Source organism: Notothenia rossii (assembly GCF_949606895.1).
Source record: "Notothenia rossii genome assembly, chromosome: 5".
NCBI classification, from domain to species: Eukaryota; Metazoa; Chordata; class Actinopteri; order Perciformes; family Nototheniidae; genus Notothenia; species Notothenia rossii.
Window position 1 is genome coordinate 84,685,042 of NC_136903.1, and position 24,995 is coordinate 84,710,036.

The 24,995-nt window shown below is 40.8% G+C and overlaps 2 protein-coding genes across 2 annotated transcripts; both read left to right on the top strand.

Moving 5' to 3' along the window:
• Positions 1-4,785: 4,785 nt before the first annotated feature.
• Positions 4,786-11,345, top strand: LOC307042123 (blue-sensitive opsin-like; the record flags this gene model as incomplete). Its single annotated transcript, XM_079685851.1, has 5 exons — positions 4,786-5,164; positions 5,280-5,448; positions 5,541-5,706; positions 10,484-10,723; positions 11,241-11,345. The coding sequence occupies 5 exons, from the start codon at positions 4,786-4,788 to the stop codon at positions 11,343-11,345; spliced, it is 1,059 nt and encodes a 352-aa protein (XP_079541977.1).
• Positions 11,346-22,254: 10,909 nt separating this feature from the next.
• LOC307042122 (red-sensitive opsin) lies at positions 22,255-24,043 on the top strand (the record flags this gene model as incomplete). The annotated part of the gene is made up of 6 exons (XM_079685850.1): positions 22,255-22,354; positions 22,699-22,995; positions 23,117-23,285; positions 23,369-23,534; positions 23,619-23,858; positions 23,945-24,043. The coding sequence occupies 6 exons, from the start codon at positions 22,255-22,257 to the stop codon at positions 24,041-24,043; spliced, it is 1,071 nt and encodes a 356-aa protein (XP_079541976.1).
• Positions 24,044-24,995: the final 952 nt, after the last annotated feature.

A 24,995-nucleotide genomic window follows, 5' to 3' on the forward strand; every position in this document is an offset into this window, starting at 1 on the left:
TGTGGCTTGATATTGAGTTAGAAAAAGGTTAATAAACGCTGTGAGAATGGGTCTGCGGAGAGCATTTCGCCGCGATCCCAACTCGTCTATTACCAACGTTCAGGGAGCTCTATGCAAGTCAATGGGACTCCCTAGTTGAAACTCGACGCTAAAGGGCCCCCCCTTGCGTTGGAAAGTGACGACAGGGACCCTGACATAACGTCAACATAGACCGAGTTGGGAGTGAGAATGTGTATCTGTTGTTCACTGACTTGATTCTCGCTAAGTAAGGCTTAGTCATCTTGCCAAATAGTGAGCCCACATTTATCTGTACTGCTAAGTCTTATATTGGCTACTTAGCTTACTTCGTCTTCTTCATCAGCAAACATCCTTGGTATCTGTTGCTCACTGAGTTGATTCTCGCTAAGTAGCCAATATAAAGTTTAGTCATCTTGCCAAATAGTGAGCCTGTGTTGACGTATGAAAACTATGTTAGAACTGGTTTATATATAGACATTTTATTTATTTATTGGGATAGAACCCTTGAGATGCACCATCTCGCTTTCAAGGGGGTCCCGGCAATAGCAACAATTTACAGACATGCATAAACAAAAAGACAAAAAGCAAAACATGACAAACAAGACAAACCACATTAAGTAAAATTCAAGTCAAAATCATTACAATTTGAGAGACAGTCGAGCAGATCAGTTTCATCAATATCCGTCTCATCAATAACAAGTGCAGACCAGTTGAAAGTGAGATGATAATGCATGTTTAAACATACCCAATGATGCAAGAGATCTAATAGCAGCAGGTAAAGTATTCAAGTCTGTTGGGGCTTTGAAAATGAATGCTCTTCTGCCAATCTATTTTTTTGCAGAGGGGACAGAGAAATAAATCTGGACAGTGTGTCTAACTTGATGATTTGGCGAGTAGGGTACAAAATACTGCTTTAAATAAGGGGGATAGTTATGATAAATGCATTTAAATATCAGCTGAAGCCAATGCCTGTGTCTTCTTCTTACATTTAATGAAGGCCATTCAAGTTGATTATCCATTGTGCAGTGATGTGTACGAAAAGGACAACCAAGAACAAATCTGCATAGTCTATTGTAGGCTATGTGGAGTGGAGCAAGATCTGATTTATGTGCATTTTGGTAGACAACATCATCATAATTCATAATCGGAAGAATAAGTTGAGAAGCAATTATCTTAGGGACACTGAACGTAAAACAATTGCGAGAGCGGTGCAAGACACCAATTCCTTAATTGACTTTTTGTATTACATGATTTATACGTAGTTTAAATGAAAGTTCAGAGTCTCGCCATACACCAAGATATTTAAACCTCTTAGGCGCCGAAATTGCGTCATTTGCAGGAAACAACGTCTAAGGAACCTTGATATTTAATAAACTATGAATATTTTATATCCATATAACGGGAAACTCATTTAACTGATCTTTTTCATTTTTTTTCCCAAAAAAAACACACAATGCTAACAGTGAGCCTCTGAATTAGCCCCGAGCGAAAAATGCTAACCTATTACTGCACCGAAAATCACTCCTAGCTCCCTTATTACTTATCCTAGCTGCACATCCAACACATCGTTTATGATCGTAAACAGTGGCGGCTGGTGGAAAATATTTTTGGTGGGGCTATGGAAATGGTGACAAAACCATACAAGGGCGGTCCGGGGGAATCCTCCCCCGAAAGAATTTTTTGAGAAATGACCCCTTAAATTATGACTTCTGGTGATGTAAGAGGGGGGGGGGGGTTTGAATCTTCCAAAACTGTGCAACTGTACAGTAGGCCCACACAAACTGCAGAACACTGGTGCTTTGGCAAGACTCAAATGATTTAATTCCCATTTAAAATCAGGAGACTAAATACGAACTGTGTGTGTGTGTGTGTGTGTGTGTGTGTGTGTGTGTGTGTGTGTCATACTTGCCAACCCTCCCGATTTTCGCGGGAGACTCCCACATTTCTCCCGATTTCTGACAAATTCAGATTTACTCGCGACTGTTTCCACTCAGACTTTAATACAGCTACACCATTGTTTGGTTTCCATGGTAGCGCATCTCTTTAGCAGCGCCGCAACTCAAAGTCTGAGAGGGTGAGGAAGATGAAAACTGAACAAGAATCGACAACTCGACCCTCTGCTCACTCCTTTCCTGTAAAATACAGGTCCAGCCCACACATATGCTCCATGGTGCTACAGGCATTGCCCTTACAACTACAATAAACATGTAAATGTTAATCTACAGCTCCGGCGATCCACTAGCACCGGAGTTTCCACCTGCAGACGCAGCCATCCCCTATAGCGTCACCTTGGTCCAAACAACTCACAGACACACAGGCCAGGGCGCTGACAGGGCGCCCTTTGAGCATCAGATCTGACGACGCTGATTGGCTGAAATTTTGTTTCGGCGGCATAGTTTACAGACAGCAACAGTCAGCTTGTTGGCTGCTGCTGCTCTGGCTGAGGGCTCTTTCTTACCGCTGCGGCCAGCCAGGAAACATGTGACTTATCAGTTCCTTCCATTTCGGGTTTTGGTTTTACTCAGATTTCAAAGATGCCTTTATATATCTCGATATATCGACCATGCTTTATCCCTTTCCCTAAAGAGACTGATGAGTTCAGAATTGATCCAAGGGAGATGTTGACCTTTGACCTTAACTGTTCTCACAGGTGCATGTTTGTTCATGACATCAGTGATCATCTTTATGCAGAAAATCCCAAGCATCTTGTACAAAATGTATTAGTTGAACTCTGTCCCAATTAAGGGCAACAACATCATTAATAAATAAATCAACATTCCATTTTTTATATTGTCTGATTTTGACTAGTTTTGGAGGTAGTTTAATTAATTAGATTTTCCATACTCAATAAACAATTGAATGATCGCTGAATCAATCCGACATGACACCAGCTTTTAAGATTCTGTCAGGGTGTGACACCAGAATCCAGTCAAGCAGAGATTGGGTTCTCAGAGTGATACGAGTTGGTTCATTAATTAGCTGTTTAACATTTAGACTACTGAAACGTTTTTTCTCTCTATCAGATGATTTATCCGACCAATTTTTGTTGAAATCACCAAGCAAGATTATTTCATTCCCGCAAGAAATGGAGTTGATAGTGTCGATGATGTGGTTAAAAGACTCTGCAGGTGAAGAAGGTGGCCTATAGATGCTACCAATAGTTAAACATTTATTTTCATGCAAAATGATTTTAAGAAAAATGCATTCAAAATGTAGAGGCTCTATAGAAGTAGCAATTAGCTCAGTCACAAGGTCAGAAGAAACATAAATTGCCACACCTCCACCCCTGCTGCATCTGTCAGATCTGTAAAGCAAATAATTTGTGATTTGTAGTTCACTATCGGAAATGTTACTATTAATTCAAGTTTCAGAGTGTATGATGATTTTAGGTTTATGTAGGACAACCCATATCCGAAGTAAATCCATTTTGGGCAATAGACTCCTGATATTCAAATGAATGATTTGTATACCCTTTAATTCATCCAGTCTGGAAATAATAACAAATAATGTTCTTGTCACTTGTTACGCATAAATGTGATTCATGATTATAAAGATTGGTAGATTCAACCATTAATGTAAAACAGACATACAAAACATATAAATGATTCTTAATGATTAATAAAGTGTTTACAACCTAATTCATAACCTAATTATAAACCCTTTATGAATCCTTTATAAGGGTAGTCTTATTGTAAAGTGGTACCATTTGGGGTGAAGTGTCTTGCCCAGGGACACAACGACATGCTGACTGCAGTGGGGTTTGAACTTGTGACCCGCTGATCCGAACACCACAAACCAGTCCATTGCGCCACAGCCTCCCTGATGATGCACCAAGGTCCTCTCTGCATCGGCTAATTGGATTGACAAAGGTACAGTGAGCATCTTTGTGATTACACTAAGTTCTCAACGTCTCGTACACTCTTTAAGCTCAGAGATGGAGGCAATGTTACGAAAAGAGAGGATTAAAAGGGTTTAAAGGGCATGAAATCGTTAGTTAATGGTGTTTAATCAGATTAGCAGGCAAATACCTACGCCAGTCTTCCTTAAGAAAGTGGGATTAAACTTTAATCGGTTTTTCATGTTAAGAACTAGTTTGCAAGCGTATATCTACACAGGTGCACACATTTACATGCTTGTGTGTGTTCCTTGACTGAGATACCTGTGCTTTGTGTTCCTACAAAAAGTGAACCTTTTAAATTCAACTTCTTAGCTCCAAATATCACTCACATTCATAATTTAGATCAGTGTCTTTCTTACCAAAAACAACTTTCAAAGATTTACTGTATCACATGCAGTTAGATAAGCACCAATATATGATTTTCAATACTTTACACATACTTTCTATCCCTTTTTTGTATGTTCCAATGGCAAAAACCTATACTATAACATTTTCAAAGATGTCTTTCTACTTTTTGCATAAGTTATCCTCAACCCCTCAAATATCCAGGTTGTATCCTCTTTGGCAGTACAGCAAGAAGGGCAAACCACTAAATGAATTACACTGATTAAAGCCTACCCTAATATATGATTAAATTATAGTATCATTAACCATTAATGGGGATGAGTAGCTTCCTTGGTACCTTTATAAAAGTCCCTCCTCCACAAGAGATTAGTAAGAGGCGTTAGGGACGCAGACCAAAAAGCATTCATGTCTGCCTCTTAAAACTTTTACTCTTGTTATATGATAATATATATGATCTGTAAAGCAACAACAAGGAGAACACTTTCGGTATAACAATTGTCTTGATATATATATAAAAAGGCTAAATGAGAGGATCTCGGGCCATGGCGCTACCAGAAGACTTCTGGATACCTGTTCCCCTGGACACCAACAACCTCACGGCATTGAGTCCTTTCCTGGTTCCACAGGACCACCTGGGGGACTTGTCCCTCTTCTATGGCATGGCAGGATTCATGTTCTTCATATTTATTTTTGGCACTGCCATTAACGTCCTCACCATTGCCACCACTATCCAATACAAGAAGCTCCGGTCCCACCTTAACTACATCCTGGTGAACTTGGCCGTGGCAAACCTCCTCGTGGCCTGCGCGGGCTCCTTCACTGCGTTCGTCTCATTTTCAGCCAGATATTTCGTCTTTGGAACACTAGGATGCAAGGTTGAAGGTTTTTTGGCAACGCTTGGAGGTAAGATTCAAGTTGTAGGTTCGAAACAATATACATCATCAAGCCCTTTTTTATTCCTGAACTTCATTAAAATGTTTTCAAAAAGGGTTTTTAATGTCTGTCATTGTCGTTCCAGGTATGGTGAGCCTGTGGTCTCTCGCTGTGGTAGCGCTTGAAAGATGGCTGGTCATCTGCAAGCCACTTGGTCAGTTTATTTTCCAGCCTGACCATGCTATAGCTTGCTGTGCATTAACCTGGGTGTTTGCACTGATGGCTGCAGTTCCTCCACTTTTCGGCTGGAGCAGGTAAGAAACTAAAACCAACCTATTAAACTGAAACTCACTTCAACACTTGGAATCTGAGTGCACTCAATGCTCTTGTGATTATCTCTCTCCAGGTACATCCCAGAAGGCCTGCAGTGCTCCTGTGGTCCAGACTGGTACACCACAAACAATAAATACAACAATGAATCCTACGTCATGTTTCTCTTCGGATTCTGCTTTACTGTGCCCTTCACCACCATCGTCTTCTGCTACTCTCAGCTACTCATTACGCTGAAAATGGTGAGGAAAACAAATGTTTCCAAATGAGATCTTATCAAAGCCGAAGTCTATCAGTAAAAATCATCTGGCTGTCTTTATGAGATATTAGTGTAACACTTCTATGTACTAGGTTGCTTTCAATGAGGAGTAGAAGATAATATAAATAGAAAAAACAATATCAAATTAATATAGCTGGCATTTTATTAATCATTCACACAACACTTTCACAAACCCCTCATCCACCCCAGTGAAACCCAATCTGCTATCATGGACAAAACAACAATAATCGAACCCGGGTAGTCTGTAGTTTCTCTCTCTGGTAATCCAATGACCATCAGTCCTTTTTCTGTAGAGTGGAATCCTTTATAATCCTTTCTCTGGTGAGTAGAAGACAAAAACTGAAGTTACCTACTGTAACTCCAGCTTCTATGAGTATTGGCGAAGCCCTCTAAGGCTATCGCTATTGGGTAATCCCCTGCGCAACCGCGCAGCACTGAAACACTTGTAGTCCACGCCTACCCGCAAGGTTGGCCCCACCCTCGGGCTCCCTTCCGGTATAAATAGGAAGGAGGCCCGGCAATCTGCTCCCATACAAAATAACTTTTCTTCAGCTATTCGTAGAGCCAGTGGGGCCCAGCAGTTAGAGGGCTTCGCCAATACTCATAAAAGCTGGAGTTACAGTAGGTAACCTCAGTTCTATTTTGTATATGGCTTCGCCCTCTAAGGCTATCGCTATTGGGTTAAGGGCGAAGCATGATGTAGTCTGCGCCCCACTGGGTCCGCCCAGTACTAGAAGCACAGACACACCTGCTCAGATAATAACCCATGCCTATTGCGCCATGCGTAATGGCGCATCGCCGTCCCTGTAATATAGCATAACATGAATATTTTCCATGAGGGGACGAAGGCTGGGAACAATACATACCTGCCGCTGTGAAAAAGTAGAGACGAAGGTCATACATTGCCCAGTGACAAAAAGAGGGGGAACAGCAGCTCTCTGTGTGCAGACAGGTAGGAGAGCGCACGGCTGGATCCCTGACGTCACTCACTCTGACAAGACACTCCGTACAAAATGTGTCAGAGGAAAAAAAGGAAACGTACCTCTCATAAGAGGGAAAAAGGGCCGCACTCCGCGTGCCGAGAGGCAGGAGAGAGGCGCACAGCTGGATCCCTGACGTCACACTCTGACAAGACACTCCGTACAGGTTGTGTCAGAGAGGAATGGGAGACATCCCTCAAATACAATTGAATAAATGAATAGGGGGAAGACCAAGATGCAACCCTGCAAATGTCTTCCACTGACATTCCTCCGTGCAAAGCCGTGTAGGAGGAAATTCCTCTGGTGGAGTGCGCATTGATGTTCTCCGGGGGATCCCCCCCAGAGGAGACATATGCCTGTGACACAGCTTCACACAGCCAGTGTGACAGCCGTTGTGCAGACAGAGGCTGCTCGATCGAGCGGTCTCTATAATGCACAAACAGGCGCTGAGAATGGCGCAAGGCAGCCGTGCGCGCCACTAGCAGGACAGAGGAGATTAGATGCAGCTTCTTCCTCCGACCTGTGAGGAGGGGGAAAGAAGCCTTCCAAGGTGATCACTCTCGACTCTAAAAGAGCTTGTGATGACCTTTGGCATAAAAGCCGGCTTAGGGCGTAAAACAGCTGAACTGCATCTCCTTGGATCCGGAGGCATGACGGAGCCACAGAGAGAGCAGACAAATCACTCACCCTTTTCACTGATAGAGCCAAAAGTAATACTACTTTGGCTGACAACAGTTTAAGGGGAACCTGGTCTAAAGGTTCAAATGGGGCTTTGCTTGATGCGCGTAACACCAAAGCCAAATCCCACTGAGGCGCCAGTGCGCTTGACACAGGTCTGAGTCTCCGTACTCCTCGCATAACACGGCTGCTGCGCTCTGCGAGCCCCTCTGTTCAATTCGCCGGGGATATACATTGCTCTGATGAGAGCAGCGTGTGTGAGCGCCCAGAACAGCAGCCGCCTGGCTGCGTTCAGAAGCTGTGCAGATCGTACTCCTCCCTGGCGATTGAGGTAGGCTGCTTCCATAGCCGTGGCCTGTTGTCTGTGCGAATCAACACATTGATTGTACAGCAACGGGGCGACTCCCCCGTTCTTTTCCGAGATTTAGAAAAATAGCGGAGTAAAAACAACGCCAGACACTGTCCCTGGGATGACAGGAGTGTTTCTTGTATCCCATGGAACTGCTGGGGGAGAGGCTTCTCTGTGATGTGCCGTAATGGTCGTCATGGTGATGAGCCACGCCATCCCGGCCGCTGCCCGTGAAGCAAAAGGGCTGCGAGGGAGTTTCCACATGCTGCATTTCACTCCGTCTCTCATCATGAGGCGCGTACACGCCCAGGGGATGAGAGGTGTGTGCATGCTGTCTACACGAGGCGTTATAACGGTGCTCGTGTGCTCGAGCTCTGCAGTTTATAAACCAATAGGTTAAAAACAGCAGGCTTCTGCAGCGAATGAACCACCTCTGGAGTGTACCCCTGTTGGAAGAGACCCAGGGGTATCATCACGTGACCAGCTGACGCGAACGCAGAGCAGCTGCGTCACGGAGAGGGCTGTGTGGGTTGTGACACGCCGGAGGAGAGCTGTCAGTTCCTCCACTTGCTACCGCGAGAGCCGCGCTCTCATGCTGGCTGACTTTAATTCCATTCCCAGATAAACGATTGTCTGAGAGTGAAGAGGACAGCTCTTCTTCCAATTTATTATGAAACCCAGGCTTTGACAGATGCGATACGAGATGTACCGTCTGTAAAGCGACTTCCTCTCTGGAGCGAGTCAGCAAATAGCAGGTCGTCCAGAGAAAAACCACACTCTCATCCCTCCTCTTTGTAGTGGCTCCAGCCTTCTCTACACAAAAATGCAAGGAGCCAGGAATTATCCGAACGGCAGACGATTGTCTGCTGATATTCCCTGAAATGAGAAAATGCAGGAATTTCCTGTGTTTTGGGATGATGGGTACGTGGAAGTATGCAATGTGTGTATGCTACCTGCTGGTTTAGAGCCGGGTACGCGTGCTCTGACCCCAGGCAGGATTCGCATACTGCTTTTATCTCTGCTGGTCATAACCATAGACTGTATATATCAAGGTCATAACTCATTATGAACCCAGAGCCACATGAGGGACAATCTCTCACACAATTGTTACTCATGTTTACTCTGCAATTGAAGTGTCTCTTGTGCTTCAGTAACGGTGTGCTGAAGAAAAGAGGGGAGCAGATTGTCGGGCCTCCTTCCTATTTATACCGGAAGGGAGCCCGAGGGTGGGGCCCACCTTGTGGGTGGGCGTGGACTACAAGTGTTTCAGTGCTGCGCGAGTGCGCAGGGGATTACCCAATAGCGATAGCCTTAGAGGGCGAAGCCACATACGAAATAGAACTGCAGCTCCAAAAACTTTCGTCGGTTCTGCTAGTTCCTGGTTCCCCGCAGCATCAAAAAAGCACATCAAACGATTCGAACACTGCCCACAGTCTTACACATACAGGGCCCACACTCAGCTGCCACTCATTGAGCCTCATTAACAACCACACCTGGCCTGCTCTTCCTCTCCTCCCTCATATGAAGACTCTGCTGCCCCAGCACTGCCCCAAGTGGGAGCTGCTGGTTATTACAAGGTGAAAAACTCACTGCATTATTTGAGTGGGTTACATTAGTAAATTATCTGGTTGAATCATCTCAGACTTTTGATAATGTGGATCTTAAAATATTGACCTATACTGATAAGCAAAAACTTCTCAATATAGGTTTGTCAGAACAAGCTGCTGGTTTGATAAGTATTATACTTCTAGCCCCCTTAGTGTCTCTTTGGGTGTTCCCTATGGGATCCTCCTGGGACCACTAGTATTCATTAAACATGCTTTCAATGTAAACGTCCACTTTTTCCAACAATATTTGCAAGTTAAACTTTTTGTACGTACCCTGTGTGATGTAAAATGTGTTATATATCTTTCCAAAAAAAGAAAACCTAATGTTTTAATTGCCAAATGTAATTGAAATTGAGTCTGTAGTCAACAAAAATCATTTAAACTTTGCATCCAGAAACTGGTGAAAACAAGTCTTGCTCTTCTTGTAAGACCAAAATACTTCTTGCTGCCACCTTTAGGTCTGAGCTACAATCATTTTGCAATGCCTTCACATGCTGGATACCGTCTCCCGCGGAACACTGAGACTTGTTATACATTTTCATCATTGTTCCTTGTATGCTTGTCCACTCGTACACTTAAATATTGGAACTTTCTTATAAGATTCTCCTCTGTCTTCACCAACATCACTTCAACAAAGTATGGGAAGTTATTGTGTGGCCTCCCAGGAGCTACTATCTGTCTCTAAAGCTGGGACTGACTTTGGTAAGAAGGCATTAACTATGGTGTTCCCTGTGTTTGGAATCAGTAATAAAATCCCCCAAATGATTGGAAGCTGGTCCTTTCAGAGGCATTAAAGCGGATTTGAGTTGACTTGAAAAAAGGCAGATTGGACTGATTGGTCTCTTATTATATGTTGATGATTGTTTTTTTTACATTTTATTGGTGTGTAATTTATGTTTACATTTATTTCAAAATGATATGTTTTTTTGACTTGACCATGACGCTCTTGAGAAGAAGATTGGTAATCTCGACGATCTTAATCTTAAGAGTTATTTAGTAAAAGTGTATCCTTCTGATGCTGTAACTTCAACACAGAGTGGCTGCAGATATACTTGCTTATTGCTAGTTATACTACTGGCTTAATAAAAAGTATTTAACCCAAATCACCTCTCTTTTCCACCACAGGCAGTGAAGGCCCAGGCAGAGTCTGCCTCCACCCAAAAGGCAGAGCGGGAGGTGACCAAGATGGTGGTCATCATGGTGTTGGGCTTCCTGGTGTGCTGGTTGCCTTATGCCTCCTTTGCTCTCTGGGTTGTGAACAACCGTGGGCAAACTTTCGATCTAAGATTGGCGACCATACCTTCCTGTCTCTCGAAGGGCTCTACAATCTACAACCCTTTCATCTATGTTGTCTTCAATAAACAGGTCTGTTCAATGTTGTGATGCACAACAAATTCAAAATCTATTTTCAAGTGCTAAAATAGTCTTTGTCCATAATCTTCTGTTTCTTACTGATTCATAATGTTTATTTCACTTAGCCTTTAGAAGACCATACAATTACTTCCTTGCAAAAGTTTTGATTCAACGTTTTTTTGTATTGATTGGTGCCCAAGATTTAAGGCTTTATTGTCATGTGCACATTAGCTATCCGTCCCACAGTGGGGACATTTACATTTGTTACAGCAAGAGAACATGTTAAATGTGTGGAAATATCCTGATAGAAGTTCAAAGAAAAAGGACTAAATCCCACTGAGAATGGTGCATTTTGCAGTTTCTGGTGCAGTGCCTTTTTTGAGACCGCCACTTGGGAGCGCCAAAGTATTTCCTTTGTTATTTCATTTGTTCCTTTATCGTACATGTAGCGTTTTTTCCAAGGTTACACGTGTTGACAAGAAACCATTTCCATCTGAACTTCAATTATCTGTTTTTATTTCCCCTACAGTTTCGTTTATGCATGATGGAGATGATGTGTATGGGTAGTGGACGTGACGAAGAAAGCTCAACATCAAAATCAGTGACAGAAGTCTCCAAAGTTGGTCCTGCTTAGACTGAACATCGGACTATAACCACTATACTGATTTTGAATTGTAAATAAGAATACATGTAAAAGTGTTTTTGTCATATGAATAAGTATGGGATGGGAGGCATGTGGCGCAGTGGGTTGTGCGTTGGTGTTCGGATCAGGGGGTCAAACCTATGGTTCAAACCCCACTGCAGTCAGCATGTCGTTGTCTCCCTGAGACACTTCACCCCAAATTGCTCCTGTGGGGATTGTCCACAGTATTGAGTATTTAAATCGCTTTGGATAAAAGTGTCTAACAAGTAACATGTAATGTATGGGATGTTGCTATTCAAGTAAGACACATGAATAAATAATCGACTATACTATGATGATGGCATTCCCTTGTTTGAATGATTGATATATATTATTTCCTCATTTGGGTATTGTGTTGTTAACCCTTAGATGCACGAGTGATTGGACCCTACCAGTGGCGGCGCTAGGGGGTGGCTACTTGGGCTCAAGCCCCGGATGTTTTCTGAAAAGCCCCGGATGTTTCACTTAAAAAAGAATTGTTGAAAACGTCTCGGGAGTAATGTGCAGTACCAGAGTCCACCAGAGAGGCAGCCGCTGTGGGACAGTAGCCTGCGTACTGCGTAGCCTTCCCTGCCCTGAAGAAGAAGTGATCCTTCCTAGTTTTAAGCTAATATAAAGTTATGGATATTAGAAAGTTATTTTCATCAAAGCAGGCGCCACAAGCTGCAGCAGCAGCAGTATCAGCAGCTGACATCAATGTCATCACCTGCAGTGAAGAAATGGATGATGTTTCAGGTTTGTGAATCTAATGGTGATATCTGCACTCTGGCTGACTGAGTAAGAAGTGAAAAAGAATGATGTAACGTTAATGTTATAGCTAGTAAACATGGAGTAACCACACTAAGTATACCCCTGTATGTTAGTATGTATACAGAACATGACTAAAAAGTATCCTAAGATGTAACGTTAACCCTTCATACCTCAGTCTACTTTTAAGACACTAAAATAACGTATTCCAATTTTTATTTTGTTTTGGCGCGTGGAATTATACCGGCTCTCGTTTCAGTACACATAACAACGGAACCATAGCAACGGAACTGGCAGGCAACGGAATTGACTGGCAACCCTCTGAATCAGACTCTGATTGGCTGTGACTGCATCCACTCAGAGTGTCCGATTCAGAAACGTGACTGTTACATTCTTTACGTCACAAACAAAGATGGTGGATGAGAATAGATCTATAAAACGATAAGCAATGCGCCAGAATCAAGGTGAGACTATCCGGATCCTTTAAAACTCTACGCACATTCGTTTCACCGAAATAAGTAAACGACTGTATTTGAGTGAGTTAAGGCATTAGTTTGCTTCATTAAAGGGTGTTAATGAATAAGTGTTCTCCAGTGCCTTTTGTCCGCTTTAAGGTATTATTAAGGTAGGGTTAATGTTGCTCTCAAAGTGCACCAGATTGATGCTTTTAACTTCAATATTTAAAAAAAAAATCTTCCCGGGGGAGCATGCCCCCGGACCCCCCTAGAGGAGGCGACGACCCCCCTAAAGGATGTTCGGTCCACCCTCCACTTTTAAAAAATAGCACTTTACCCCTGTAACCCACCCCCCAACAACTCCTGGGCTAAGCCCCGGATCTCCTACAATCCTAAATCCGCCACTGGACCCTACACTCTTCCAAAATTGGGTCCAAAATTAACCGTGTTAGAATAATATGTGTTTTTATGCAATTTTGGTCATTTTGGTTAAGAAAAATAACTTTTATAATATTTAGTATTATATTTTGAAAAAAAAACGTTTTGAACATATTAATAATTGAAAAGCAGAAAATCAATTTGATGACATCAAATATTTTCTGAGGTAAACATTTTTGATAATCAGACCGAAAAGACCGATCTCACTTCATCTCCCTCCACACACACTCCTCATGCACAGCCCCAGTCACCCAAGGCCACCCCAGGGATCAGTACTCGGCCCTTTCCTCTTCATCATCTACATCCTCCCCCTCCGTCAAATACTTATTTTACCACCTCCACAAAATTGCAAAGATCCAACCCACTCTTACATGCAAGCCCGCCTTAACCTGCCATCAGGCCCTGGGGCCCCCCTATTTAAACAACAAATCAAAGTCATGTATAGCCTCGGCAGGCTCTGTGATCGCACTTCTGCACTCTCTTCTAAGCGCGCCTGGTCCTCTCCTCCAGATGAGTGACGTATCGGGCCTCCCTCATGTATTTGTCCGGTTGCCGTTGGCTCCCCTCCACGTAGCAAGTCCTCGTCGTCCTCTCCATCTCCTCCAACAGATAATGTCGTCCCTCCTGTCTGTTTTTCCTCTCCGGCTAATCCATCGCTATCAGAACCAGACATATGCCTACTTGGCTCCAAGGCCCCGCGGCCGGCACCGCTGCCGCTCGGTACAGAACTAATCTGTCCTTCCTCCTGATAATACTGAAATCTAGTTCAATGGGTCTTTGCATCACCACCGTCAGGCGTCTAACGTTCGGGCGTTTCAGTAGTCTCATTTAGTCACTTGTTTGCAACCGCTGTATTTTTTTTTACACACATAAGCTCAATTGGACATTCACGAGTGGGTTCAACTGATCTATGTATCTCAGAGTCCCCATGTTAACAATGCTGAAGTAATATCACGTTTACTCTAGCTCGGGAAGAAACGATATGGGTTGTTTATCAGTTAGTGCAGCGTCAGAGCGTCAGTCTGGAGTTTCATCACGAAATATGAATCTGTCAGTAGCTTCAAAGAGCATCAAGGTAGATTAAAATAGCACCTTTTTAATTAGAAAGAAGATCACAGGTGTGCATAGCTGAGTAAATAATTCTTATTTTTTAACAGAGGTGGAAGAAGTACATTGTATTGAAGTACAGCACTTGAGTAAATGTGCTTAATGACTTTACAACTCTGTTTGTTTTACATGCATGGGGCCCAGGTTACAAGAGTACCATGTTCTGTCTTTGGCTATGCTCAGTCACTTTTTATTTTACATTATCTCTATGTTGAATCTCTTATAATATTCTTCATTTTTGCGATGCTGTAGCTGATTAATGCTCCTTTGCTCACAGTTCCCCACCAGCAACACAATCAACATGCCATTCTGCTTTAGTGGTTTATCTTACTCTGATGGCTTACTTATGATGATGATTTAACAAAGATATAATGTACTAAAAGTACATGGCTTTGAGAATATCTGAAGAAAGATGATGTTGCCCCCAGTAGACCTCCAGGCCACATGACAAACTCTCCGTATGTACGCCGTAATAGTATCTGTTACTGTGATGTCTTTTTGATCGAATGTGTACCTTTAAGAACACAATGAGCCCATCTTTTACGCAATGCTGCTGGCCACAATGTTTTGCTCGGGTAGCCTTGTATTCTGTCGATACGACTATTAAATGTGTACGTGTCTATAACAACAGTTTTTAGTTGCTACAATATTTTCTTTCACTTCCTTTGACAAGTTCAACTTTTATTTAGAAGCCTTACGCAGCAAAGAGGAAAACAGGGACATGCGCTTCTCTCTTTGAGTGATCAACACATGCACTGGGAATTCCCACGTTGACCCCCATCCAATTAACCCAGGCCGATCTTGCTTATCTTCAAACCCCATTGTTGTTTAATCCATCTCGTGTCTTCCTCCAGCTTTGGTTCACACATCAGTTAATGTATTAGTTTTTGAAAATCTGAAAATCAAAATACTATATGGCTGATTATTAAGCTTCGAAACTGTGGAGTATGTCTGGGTGTGTTTGGCGCAAGAAGGACACTTCCCTTCAGAGCCCTCGAGAGCCAGATATAAACATTTATTAACATACAAAACTCAGTATTACTGCTTCTCCAGAGATATTGTGACAAAATATTGACAGGTCTTGATCCTTGAACGTCTCCATCTTTAGTTCCCAGTTCAGTGACTGTAATCAGTTTTGTATTTTTGGATGTATAACCCCCCCCCTTTTGCAATTGTTATGATTTCCATCTGGGTGGCTTTGGCTCATCTAAATGGATGTCTGCTAATCTGAAGGTCAATTGTTCGAGTCCCATTGGAATTGGTATTTTAAACTATTCAGCTATAACGCACGGAAAACACTTAGAACACCTAAAACGTGTTGAAATAGTGGCACAATGAGCTTCAACCTTATTTATTTCAAATCAAGCCAATATGTCCTTTACTGCCAAAACCACTGTATTCCACGACTGATCCGAGATGGGGTCTCACCAAATATTGACTCGGCCATGCATGGTAAGATCGTACATAACAAGTGCGCATGCAAGCACACCATCTATAGCAGATCAACAATGAGAATGGATTGTTCCCAATCCACCATTTTTGGGATATGGGCTATGAATGAAATAATATAAAAACATAATAGATTGTCATCTCTGATCGTATAAGTAGGTCCCATTTTAGCCCTAACCCTAACCCTAACAAACGTAGAAACCTGGCCGGGAAATTTCTCTGGAAACTGTTGGACAGGCTTTGGTCGAAGGGATTAAAAGGAAGAGTCCGAAGATCAGTGGTTTGAGCATTGTTAAATCTTAACTGGTTTGGAAAAATGGTGGTCCAATTCCAAACCACACCCTAACCAGTCACACTTGTAGCTTAACAATATAAATATATTTTCCCTCACCAACAAATGACTTACATGATGTAAATAACACAGAAGAAGCAAAAATGTTGACGAACAGAATTGTATTATTCTTACCGATAAGGAGTTATAAGCAAGTTCCAAACATTTTCTTCCAGCTCACTGTAGATATTTTGAAACTTAATATGTTATATTTAGATTTAGTTTCAGAACATCAGCAGTGAGCTAAAGGGAGAATTCAGAGACAATTACATTATATGAAGGTTACAGAAAATGATTTCTATTACATATACTTACACTACAAGAAATGTCAAAAGATTGCTTTCTCCAAAGTGATGGGATCATTTTCTTCTGTTGGACATAATACAAGTTCTCTATTTCATTTCATTTCAAACCTTTATTTAACCAGATTGGTCCCTTGAGATCATAAATCTCTTTTTCAAGGGAGACCTGCAATATTTAATATTAGATAATAAAATGATAAAAGAAGAATTCCTTTTTGCCACAGTTGCCTTTGTCTGGTATTCAAAACTTGAAAAAGGCACACAATGAAGGCACTTGTACTTAAATATGTTGTTTTATTTTTATTATCCATTACATTAGTCTGACAGCTTTAGCAGTTAGCCTACTTTTCAGATCGTCCTCTCCTTCCTGTCCAGTGAAAAAAAAAAAAAAATGGTAAACTGAGATAAGATATTTCCGTATGGGTCAGCCCAATAATTCTACTTCTCGTGCTAAATAAACTCTTCAGAAAGTCTTTTGGTTGAGCTGGAAAATACACAATAAGAAATCTGAAAAGAAGGCAGTATTTATGAGCTCATGAGTACTTGTTACAGATACTTGGTTCACACAGGATATTGACAAAGACATAATCATTTCACAATCTTTAAAAATACGCTACATTTCATACCTTAAACCGCTTAAACCTTAATTTATCAGTAAAACATTAAACATTTTATGACACCATAAGTACCTTTCACACTTTTTGCTTATAATATTTTAAAATGTAGTTAGATTCTAAATGCAGCATTTATCATACCTTTGGGTTATTGGCACAGTGTTGGGTTTTAACTGAAAAGATGTGAACATTTCTTCGATATCTGCGAAAAAAAGACAGAAAAGTATAAACTATAGAATTAAAGTAAAGTACATGGATGGCTCAAAGTATGACTTGGCGTAGACACACACACACACACACACACACACACACACACACACACACACACACACACACACACACACACACACACACACACACACACACACACACACACACACACACACACACACACACACACACACACACACACACACACACACACACACACACACACACACACACACACACACACACACACACACACACACACACACACACACACACACACACACACACACACACACACACACACACATCCCTGCATACAACAACATAATTAATCATTTTCTATTTGCGTATAATTTAATAAACGATAATAAGTGCTACGGAAAACAAATACCTTGCCTATTATAATCCCGATAGATGGCACACGGGTTAAAGTAGTAGGAGTTTTTTCTTAATTCTTTAACACAATAAGCTAAAGAGGGTTAACTTAATGGGATAACCCTTTAATCTCTTGGTGGTCACATAAGTGCTTACATTTCTCTGTTTGTGTGTGCCTATTCTAATTACCTTTAAAATAAACCTGACACAGAAACACCTGCCACCTGTAACCAACTGTATGTTTACCAAGATAAGGGAAAGCACATATAAGAACATAAAATAATTATAAATCTGAAGATTTTGTTCTGTTATTGGTAGTTTTACATGTGAACATTATTACAACCAAGGGTCATCTGTGCTGCAGAGAAAAAGCAAAGAGAAAACAATCTGAGCATCACAACATCCCATAATAACAGCTGCAAGCAACATCTACAAATAGGATTATTACACTGGTGTGAAGTGAACGCGATGAGAAGCAACACGGTTCATTCCTCATCAGTGTAATTTCTCTTAATACACATGCTTTTCAGACAGAGGGTGTAAAACCCAGCCTCTCACGTCATGGAGATTCCCGTCGCTAGTCGGGAGCAAATCCGAGTTCTGCTAGTAGAGAACTTTTACAAACCATGAATAGTTCAGAACTAGCGGAATTCCAGACCTACCCTCGAAACATCACAGAATCACGTAGAAAAATCATCAAATCTCCACCTCTTGGTACATTAAGATACTTAAAAGTAATAGACTCTCCTCTAAGAAATTAGTTAAAGCAGTATAACTTCTGTTGAGTAAAATATAAATAGAAACACAGTTAGAAATAAATAGAAAATGAAAGTTTACAGATTTCTTTAGGGTCCGTCCTCTTCAGGATGCGCAGTCCTTGCTACACTTGGAGTCCTCATCAAATCCGAGGGCCGGCTACTTGAGGCGAGACGTGGCACGGATTTCCATAAACCTTTGTTAACTCCTGGTCTGAAGTGAACTGTTGTTCCGGATAGATTAACCTGTTATCGAGTGAGAATGCCAGAAGTAATTACTCAGATTTAAATACTGAGAAGTGATTACATCTCAGAACCGGAGTTGTCCGTATAATCTACTTTGGTCTGCCGGGACATGAAATCCTCACCTGCATCGACCAGCTTTGGAAAAGACGTTCAACACAACAGGGGAGAATACTATCCCAAAAGATACCCAACAATCACTTAATACATTGACATAGTATCAATTGTATCGACGATTAGGGTTAGAGTTAGCAATACAGAGGCTCTTAAAGGGTTAATTGAAACATAAAACAGGGATATAAGCCAAGTTTGTTAGACTTCCACTCTCAACAACCAGAGCCAATGCGATGGAATAATAGGTTTTGCTTAGGAATCTTCTTAACTCCTGAATTAAGCCATGATAAGAGCTGGTTGAATTCTCTAAATGCAAAAGAAAGATACTACAATGCTTCCTTTCTGATCTACTTCAGCACGGGAAACTCTGGACAAACCTTCGTATGGAAAGGAGATAATGTCATCCCACAATTCCTTGCGGTAGAAACATTTTTTTAACATTATTCAGACTCAGCTCTCTGAACTAAAGCTTCTTTTAAATGTGGATAAAACCAAGATAATGCTCTTTTCAAAAGCTAAAAAGTCACCAGAGCCTGTTTTAGATATTGTATCAACGCAAGGAACAAAACTTGAAGTTGTTGCCTGTTACAAATACCTTGGTATCTTGCTTGATGACTGTCTCTCTTTTAAACTTCATGTCAATAACCTGCTTAAAAAACTGAGGGTTAGGCTAGGTTTCTTTTTCAGGAATAAGTCCTGTTTCTCGCTTGAGGCCAGGAAAAGGCTAGTCACTGTGACCTTTTTACCTGTGCTGGACTATGGTGATCTGCTGTATATGAATGCACCTGCCAACTACCTAAGCAAACTAGATGCTGCGTATCATAGTGCTCTGAGATTTGTCACTAACTGTAAAGCACTTACTCATCACTGTACATTGTATACCAAGGCAGGTTTACCATCACTCACTGTACGGAGGCTCAGTCACTGGTACACTTTTATCTATAAAGCTATGTTGGGCAAACTCCCGTATTATATCTGTTCATTGATAAAGCAGAAAGTTGCAAGCAGCTATTGTCTGCGATCACAGGATATAGTCTTGTTAGATGTGCCAAGAGTAAGGACTGTCTTAGGTAAGACAGCTTTTATGTGCGCAGCTCCACTTGCTTGGAACAGTCTACAGGCAAAATTGAAATTGAGCATTTTTATTTCTTTGAATGTATTTAAGGCATGTCTAAATGAAATGCTTTCTGACACTCTGGGTATTTGTAAATGTTGAATATGTAAATATGATATCCTCTGTTGTTTGTATGTTGTTTTTATGTTTCATGTGGAACTAAATGATGCAGGTCTCCCTTGTAAATGAGATCGATGATCTCAAGGGACTAATCTGTCTAAATAAAGGTTTGAAATGAAATGAAATGAAATTTAAAGCTACGCACCATCCGGACGCCAATAACATCCGCGTCACTGTTTGATCGTTGGACATCGGATGAATCGTAAATGTTGTTCTTTGGAGGAGTGACTCTTTCTCTTTGGACAGGAATCATTACTTGAACTGTACAGCATTTGAAGTCACTGTATATATTATGTGTTACATTTAAAGGTGCTTTAAAAGATCTCGTAGTTTGTATATGTTGTCCAATTAGGCACTGTCGTTGCCTTATCCTAGGTTTTTAACCCTCCTATTGTCTTCGTTTCCCCCCCCTTACTTTGGTGTTCGCGGTCAAATTTGTTTTTTACACTCAGAAAGTGGTTAGGAAAAGACACTGGACGTATTTTCTACTATTTGACTATGAGCAAATGACTATTTGTAGCTCTGCCTTCCCCTCAGACAAAGCTTGTAAAGAGGCGCTCACTCGCCGCCCCTTAGTTTACTTGATTAGTTCAGCTCGATTCCTTGATGCCTAAATGGGATCATGATTATCTTATTTGATTCGAAAGACACCCAGCAATTGAGCCTGGAAAGCGTTTTAGTGTTCGACCAAACATCAGACTACACCAACAACTTTGATTAGTTTCTGACTATGGAAAAGTGGGGAAAACAGCAATAATTCCAAACTACAATATTTTGAACTATCCTTTCAACCAAATAAAACACATGTCGGCTTGTATATGTGATCTTCTTTTGATAACTAATGTAAGAACTAATACAAAAAAATGTATTCCTTCCATTGGCCCTTCAATAGTGTTTTATTGTCAGATACTTTATAGATTTTCTTATCTTTATGGTCAATATTTTCTACATTTTAATACTGTTTTATTTCTATTTTGAGATGTTTAAAGCGTAACATTTTTGATTTCTACTCTTTAATTTCTACGTTCTGATTTTAGCTGCAACGCAAACATTTCCCAATTTGGCATCAATAAAGTACATCTTATCTTATCTTATATTATCTTATTAACTGATCCTCCACCGAAACAATTTTGAGCCCCTCGTGTTCTCCGAACTCATTACCGCTTGCAGGATAAACCAACACGAGTAAAGCCAACAGATAACACCGATGATCAGGATTTAATTATTCCCTTAAAGAAGCCTATTATTGATTTAAGTGAACATATATAATAAAACTCATGCAAAAACAACACGAAACGTTTCATAATGACTTAATGTGTGTCAAAACAGAAATTAAATTAAAAACATGGGCATCATAGAAAGTGTTATAGTTCCCTTGATTTCTACTTATTTGACTGTAACTGTTATTTAGGCCACTTATCCTGACTATATAGGCCACAGATAATTATTTATGTCACGGGACGAACAAGCTTTTCGGGCCTTTCCTGCTGTTTGGTTGTGCCATCCTTCCGGAAACCTTAGCCTCTCCAGCTTTGCCCTTGGCATGAGGAGCATGACGTGCTCTGCAGGATCAAAGCGGGGTCTGAAAATCCTGTGTTCTGATGTGAACTCTCTATCCGGAGGGATTAAAGGGCCTGACATTCAGGGCAGCGACTGTCACTATTATAGTTTTGTGGATCACCCCTTGTCCAATAAAGCTGCTTTAGCACTTGGCTGTCCTCTAATGTGGACTAACCTATTATATCACTACAATATAGAACAATTGCAGATGGACCAATTGATCTAGCTTTTGTATTTCTATTCTTTGAAGCGACTTAAAACGCTTTTAAAACACAAGCATTCACATAAACATATGGCAGATATACAGTATGTGTCACCTTGTATAGAGGGAGACATTACACACTCACACAAGAAAAATCAACTTGATGCACATTTCTGCTGCATTTGTCTTGATTTTACAAATGTATTTATATTCAGAGAACAACTTGAAATGAGAGTAACGGTTTTTCAATGTGGAAAAAATCTCTACATTAAAAAGTATAAGAAAATATAAAGTGGTTTGAAGATGAAGTCATTTCATTCACATTTTCTGTGTAGCTTTATTGCTTGTTTTTTAACTATAGAAATATAGAAATAGACAATATTGCTCCCGGCAGGTCTCAATAAAAGTAAATGACGGCTCAAAATTGCGCTTATGTCTAAATCACCTAATCCTCAGTTGAACGGAGTAGACGTATATCCGCTTTCAACCAGGATTATTTTGGCATTTTGTGTCTTAAGGCAATAAGCTAATGCTTTTAATTACAGTTCAAACCAGTTTGCTTATGTGCTTTGGTTTCACTGCCAGCACAGTTAACCAAACCACCTAATCCTATCAGAGGTCTATGAAGCACAGGTATAAAAGCTAAAGTGAGACGTGTTGCACAATTCGTAGAAGGAGGTTGCAAGTGAAAGTTTAGCTGCTGAGGTCTTCCCTCTACGATCACTATGGCAGAAGAGTGGGGAAGACAGGTATTTTCAGCCAGGCGACACGAAGATTCAACAAGAGGATCAGCCTTCGCTTACACAAACAGCAATAATACCAAAGGTACAGTTTTTTGTCTTATTTTTAGCAATACAATGGTGTTGTATCGCCTACCAAAAGAAGCTAAATCATTATGTAAGGATTTGTTGATTTTTGAAGGGTTTTCTGACTTACGTAATTTTTTAAAGCAACTTGGTTGAACTTATTTGAATTTAATTGCTCATTTAAAATGTAGCGTTCCAACAAAATTGACAGTTTGACCGATGAAATAGACATTTAACTCAATGTACTATTAGTATTCATGTTTATTTGACATTGACAATAGATTGAGTGTACAACATTTATTGGAATACATGAGATTCAAAACTCTAAGACTAAATACCAGATTGCTTTTTTCCCCCTTTCAGATCCCTTTGAGGGTCCCAATTACCACATTGCTCCAAGATGGGTTTACAATCTTTCAACGCTCTGGATGTTAGTTGTGGTTATGTTATCAGTCTTCACCAACGGTCTCGTCTTGGTGGCTACAGCAAAGTTCAAGAAACTCCAACACCCTCTGAACTGGATCTTGGTCAATCTTGCAATTGCTGATCTTGGAGAGACAGTTTTCGCCAGCACCATCAGTGTATGCAACCAGTATTTTGGTTACTTCATTCTTGGACACCCAATGTGCGTCTTTGAGGGCTACACTGTCTCAGTTTGTGGTAAGTGCTCACAATATTTCCTCTATGGTTAAGAAGATTGTTTGGAAAGAGAGTTTTCTTTGTGTCACATATGTTATCAGGCTTAAATACCTTTACTGAGTGTCCTTATTTCTTCACACAGGTATTGCTGCTCTCTGGTCCCTGACTATCATCTCCTGGGAGAGATGGGTAGTTGTGTGCAAACCTTTTGGAAATGTCAAGTTTGATGCAAAATGGGCCACAGGTGGAATAGTGTTCTCCTGGGTCTGGTCGGCAGCATGGTGTGCTCCCCCCATCTTTGGATGGAGCAGGTAGCCTGATTATATTTTACCTAAAAAAACATGACGTTTACATCAATCATAAGAACCTTAAACTTAAAATGTTCCTAAACCAGGTACTGGCCTCATGGACTGAAGACTTCCTGTGGACCTGATGTATTCAGTGGAAGTGAAGACCCTGGAGTCCAGTCCTACATGATTGTCCTTATGATCACATGCTGTTTAATTCCGTTGGCAATCATCCTCCTATGCTACCTTGCAGTCTGGATGGCTATCCGTGCCGTAAGTTCTCTCACCAACAGTTGTATATATCAAGTAGATCGCAGCCTGAAAGAATCTAACACTGTGTTGATTTGTTGATCACAGGTTGCCCTGCAGCAGAAGGAATCAGAGTCTACCCAGAAAGCTGAGAGGGATGTATCCAGAATGGTCGTTGTCATGATAATAGCATATATAGTCTGTTGGGGACCTTACACATTTTTCGCCTGCTTTGCCGCGGCTAACCCTGGATATGCCTTCCACCCTCTGGCTGCTGCCCTGCCCGCATACTTTGCCAAGAGCGCCACCATCTACAACCCAGTTATCTATGTCTTTATGAACCGACAGGTGGGTACAACAGTCACATTTTGTCTCTGTTTAAATCAGATGTGTTTTGTTTACAATTGCTAACATTTTTTTAATTTATTTTTCAGTTCCGTACATGCATCATGCAGCTCTTTGGAAAAGAAGCAGATGATGGATCTGAAGTGTCCACTTCAAAGACAGAAGTCTCCTCTGTGGCTCCGGCATAAAGCTCTTGAAGTTCTCCTTTTTGGAAAAACAAAACTGAGAACCATTGTGAATTGTACAGTAAATATATATTGTTTCATCTTCCTTTTTTTCTTCTTTTTTTTTAGCAAATATAGCTTTCAGCAAAAGACAAAACACAACAAAAAAAACATATATATATATATAAAGCAAATGAATCATTATATGAATGGTCTTTTTCAGATGAAAATAAAAAGAATATCAAGCATGTTGAACAGTTTCCTTCTGTGATTTTTTAAACTACCGGTTCACATTAGAGGAGATTAGATACCATTTTCCTTATCAGTGGTGTTACTGTTACTGTAAGATACCTCGCTAACATTTCAAAATGTAACCCTAAAAATAAGAGCTATGGGGTTGCCCCAGATTGCACATCTTGGTATCAGTTATTAAGAAATGGCTTTAAAGAAACACAAAAGAAAAGATACTAGATTGAAGTCGGCATCCAAAATTATCTTTATTCTTCATTCAGCATTAAGGCTACAAACCTTTCAACAAGTGACACATTGCTTTAAACATTTTGAAAAAAGCAACATGTCTGTTTGAATGTTTTAACATTTATTTTTTTGTTACAATAACTACTTACCTGTAATAAAAGGTAATCAGTAATCTGAATATCAAAACAAAAAAGTTACCTGATTACTTTTACTTTCATACTTTCTCTGTTACACTCAGAGCTCCAACACATTGTACATAATGGGCTAAGGGGCGGGACATCTCTGAACGGTTGACCAATCACAACAGAGCCGGCCAGCTAACCAATCAGAGCAGACTGGGCTCTGGTTTCAGACAGAGGGTGAAAAGAGGTGCTGCAGCAAAATAAAGACATTTTTGAGGCACAGAATATATGAGCCTAAGCATAATATGTCCTCTATAACATCATGGGGATGTGCTGCTTGGAGGCATAACATACACATATGAAACTTAACATAATAA